Source organism: Eimeria necatrix, genomic scaffold, assembly GCF_000499385.1.
Source record: "Eimeria necatrix Houghton genomic scaffold, Enh_scaff334, whole genome shotgun sequence".
In the NCBI taxonomy this organism is placed as follows: Eukaryota; Apicomplexa; class Conoidasida; order Eucoccidiorida; family Eimeriidae; genus Eimeria; species Eimeria necatrix.
In genome coordinates, this window is record NW_013653863.1 from 24,727 (window position 1) to 28,435 (window position 3,709).

At 55.4% G+C, this 3,709-nt stretch overlaps 1 protein-coding gene across 1 annotated transcript; it reads left to right on the forward strand.

The window, feature by feature from the left end:
* Positions 1 to 1,685: 1,685 nt before the first annotated feature.
* Positions 1,686 to 3,022, forward strand: ENH_00044550 (hypothetical protein, conserved; the record flags this gene model as incomplete). The annotated part of the gene is made up of 3 exons (XM_013580922.1): positions 1,686 to 2,268; positions 2,477 to 2,746; positions 2,817 to 3,022. The coding sequence occupies 3 exons, from the start codon at positions 1,686 to 1,688 to the stop codon at positions 3,020 to 3,022; spliced, it is 1,059 nt and encodes a 352-aa protein (XP_013436376.1).
* Between the last annotated feature and the right edge of the window lie 687 nt (positions 3,023 to 3,709).

The following is a 3,709-nucleotide window of genomic DNA, read 5'->3' on the forward strand; positions in this document are numbered from 1 at the left end:
CTTGCTGCTTCTCATTCTGTTTTTTATTTATTTTTAATTTAATACTATTAGTCCTTTAGGAAGTTTTAAATAGTTGTAAAGAAGCACAAGTGCAGCAAAAGCTGCTAAGTAAGTGCTGCAGCACTTTTATTAGGCCCGCGAGAGCGGGACCAAAGAGCTGCAGCAAAGTATGTAGGCCCCCCAAAAGCTCAGCAGCTGCAGCAGCTGCAGCAGCTGCAGCAGCTGCAGCAGCTGCAGCAGCTGCGCTTTTGGAGGCCCCTGCTGCAGCTGCTGCAGCAGCTGCTGCTGCAGCTGCTGCAGCTGCTGTGTCCGCTGCAGCTGCTGCAGCTGCAGCGCCTCGTGGTCTTTGCCCGTGCTGTGTGCTCCGGTGTCTAGACAGCCTGTGGCTGGGCCTTGAGGCTGCAGCGGCAAAAGAATGAAGTGCAAACTTGAATAATAAAATATATTATTTACTAATGTTGTTTTTGAATAATAATAAAATATATTTATTTTAATTAATTTAATTTGTTTTTTTATTTTCTAGCTAAGAAGGCAACAACAGGCAAGCACGAGGTGCCAGCTGGAAAGCCGGGCTTGCTTGTTGCTGCTGCGTTCTCTTCTGCCCGGTGTGCTGCTGCTGCTGCTGCTGCTGCCGCTTTGGCTGCTGCTGCTGCTGCTGCTGCTCTGAACATAGCCCTCAGCTGCCAGCGGCTGCGGCAGCTGAAAGTGATCAAGCTCGACAGCCTGTTCATCTAGCTAGCTAGAACTGGCTAGCCACAGCTAGCTAGACACGGCTAGCTAGATACAGTTAGCTAGCTACAGCTAGCTAGCTCCGGATAGCTAGCCACGGGCAGCTAGCCACAGCCAGCTAGCTACGGTAAGCCAGCAACAGCTAGCTAGCCACAGCAACAGCGGGCTTCCATGGGAGCCGCAGCAGCAGCAAAATGGAAAAGAAGCAACAGACTTTTTAACTAATAAATGAGGCCAACAAGGCCGAGCACAGGCTGGGCAAAGAAGTTTTGCTGCTGCTGCAGCATTAAGAGGCAAAGTGGGAAAAAGAAGCAGCAAGAAGCCGCAGCGGTCGCAGCAGCAGCAGCAATAGCAGCAGCAGCAGCAATAGCAGCAGCAGCAGCAATAGCAGCAGCAGCAGCAATAGCAGCAGCAGCAGCAGCAGCAGCAATTCAATGACCTAACCCTGCTTGTAGCCTTGACCGTAGGGAGACACACAAGAGTGAGTACCACTGCTCTCCCTTCTGCTGCTGCTGCTGCTGTTGCCGCTGCTGCTGTTGCTGCCTCCGCAGCAGCAGCTGCTGCTGTTTTTGCTGCTGCTGCTCTTGCAATTATACACAAAATGCCTAGGAAAGCGCTTGGGGGCCCCTCAGAGGGCCCCCTCAGTGACCTGGGGGCCCCCCAGCTAGCGTTTCCCCCAGGGGCCCCCCAGGGGCCCCCCAGGGGCCCCCGGGGGGCCCCACCACCCCAAAACAACCCCCCAGTACCCTCGTCTGGTGCAGCCGCTGAGCAGCAAATAAATATTCCTTTTTATGTTTTTGAGGGTTTTAGGGTTTTAAATTACTTTATTTTGCTGCTGTGGACTCCAAACCCTCTCGACCGAGGCTCTAAACCCTCGACTCGGCCGGGGCTGCAGCAGGCACCATTTTAGGGTTTGGAGAAGAGGGTTTGAGTCGAGGGTTTTGAAAATGGAAAACATGGATGAGGATGCACCTTTGGAGGGGCAGCAGCAGCAGCAGCAGCAGCAGCAGCAGCTCAGCGAAGGTCCTGCTGCTGCTGCTGTTGCTGCTGCAGCAGGTAGCGCAGCAGACACTGCAGCGGCAGTAGCAGCAGCAGAAGAGCCTGCTGCAGAGGATAATGCAGCAGAAAATAAACCCAAGGGTGAGTCGGCCGCAGCAGCAGCACACACAGACGGAGGCGCAGCAGCAGCGGCAGCAGCAGCAGCACCAGCCGCAGCAGCAGCAGCAGCAGAAGATGAGTGGGGCTTGTTCGGAGGCCAGGACCCCTTAGAAGCGGACATAGATTTCGAAGGCGTTCCTGCAGCAGCAGCAGCAGCAGCAGGTGAGGAGCAGCAGAAGGATGGCGAGGCAGCCGCAGGCCCATCAGCAGCAGCAGCAGCAGCAGCAGCAGCAGCAGCAGCAGATTTCGACGAGGCCTGCTGCAGCAGCAAACTGAGCTACGCCCTGGGCCTGGCTGTGGGGCCCATCTGCTGGGAGCCCCCAAATGAGGTTCAGCTCTTTGCAGCAAAAGCGAAGCAAAGAGAAGTGGCAGCAGCAGCAAGTGAGAATTTAAAAATAAATTTTAATTTTTGTCTTTTTAATCTTTTAATTCCATTTTTATTTTCTTTTACTTCCTTTTGTCTCCTTCTATTCATTTCCCTGTCACTTTGCTGCTGCAGCATTCTTTGTGTGCTGCTTTGAGCGCTCATTGCTTCTCTTTGCTGCTGCCGCTGCTGTTGCGCTTGCTGCTGCTGCTGCTGCTGCTGCAGCACTGCTGCAGCAGCAGCCACCGGAAGTGCGGGCTTCGCTGCAGCGGCGGCTGCAGCGCATGCAGGAGAAGGCGAAGCTGCTGCTGCCGTTTCATCCGCTGCCGCCTTGCAAGCTGCTGCCAGTTCCAGAGGCGCTGCTGCAGCAGCAGGAGGAGCAGCAGCAGCAGGAGCAGCAGCAGCAGCAGCAGCAGCAGGAGCAGCAGCAGCAGGAGAAGGAGCAGTCTGCCCACTCTCCTGACGGTGTTGCTGCAGCACTCGTGGAGAATGAAGGTGCAGCAGCAGCAGCAGCTGCTGCTGCTGCTGCAACTGATGCTTCTGCTTCTGCTGCTCCTGCTTCAAGTCAGCCCGGGGCAGCAGCAGCAAGTGCCGCAGCAGCAGCAGCAACAACTGCAGCAGAATCAGAAGCATCAGCAGCAGGAGACTCCGCCAACAGCCAAACGGCCTCCGGAGGGACCCCCAAAAAGTCTGAGCCTGCTGCAGCAGCAAAAACCCCAAACGCAGCAGCAGCAGCAGCAGCAGCAGCAGCAACCACAGCAGCAGCAGTGAAGCGGCACTTAAAAGTTGTGAGGGAGCAGCAGCAGCAAATCAGGCGGCTGCAGCCCCACGATATACTCTTTGGCCACATCTACAGCAAACTGAAGGTAGCTTGCTGCTGCTGCTGCTGCTGCTGCAGCTGCTGCTGCTGCTGCAGTTGCTGCTGCAGCTGCTGCTGCAGCTGCTGCTGCCGTTGCTGCTCTCTTGGTTGGTATTGGAGCTCCACTGGTTGCTGTTGCTGGCGGCCTTTTCCGTGCTGCTGCTGCGCCCTCCCTTGCTGCTGTTTCTGTTGCTGCTGCTGCTGCTCTGCTTTTGCTGCTGCTGCTGCTGCTGCTGCTTTTTCTTTGCTGCTAGCCTCCGCTCCACCTTCCGTCTGCCCCTGTATTGGCAGCAGCACTGGCTGCTGCAACATTGGCTGCTGCTGCTGCTGGCTTGCTGGCCCCGCTCCCAGCTTTTGCTGTTGCTGCTGCTGCTGCTGCTGCTGCTGCTGCTGCTGCTGCTGCTGCTGCTGCTGCTGCTGCGCTTGCTGCAGGCGCTTTTCCCCGAGCGGCCTGATGGGAGTTTGTATGAAATGGCAAAAGCTGCTGTTGCAGCAGCAAAGAGCAGCGGGCTTTCGCACATAGTGCAGGTGCTGCTGCTGCTTTGTCTTTTATCTTTTTAATTCTTTTTATTCTTTTTTATTTCTTTTTGTCTTTTTAA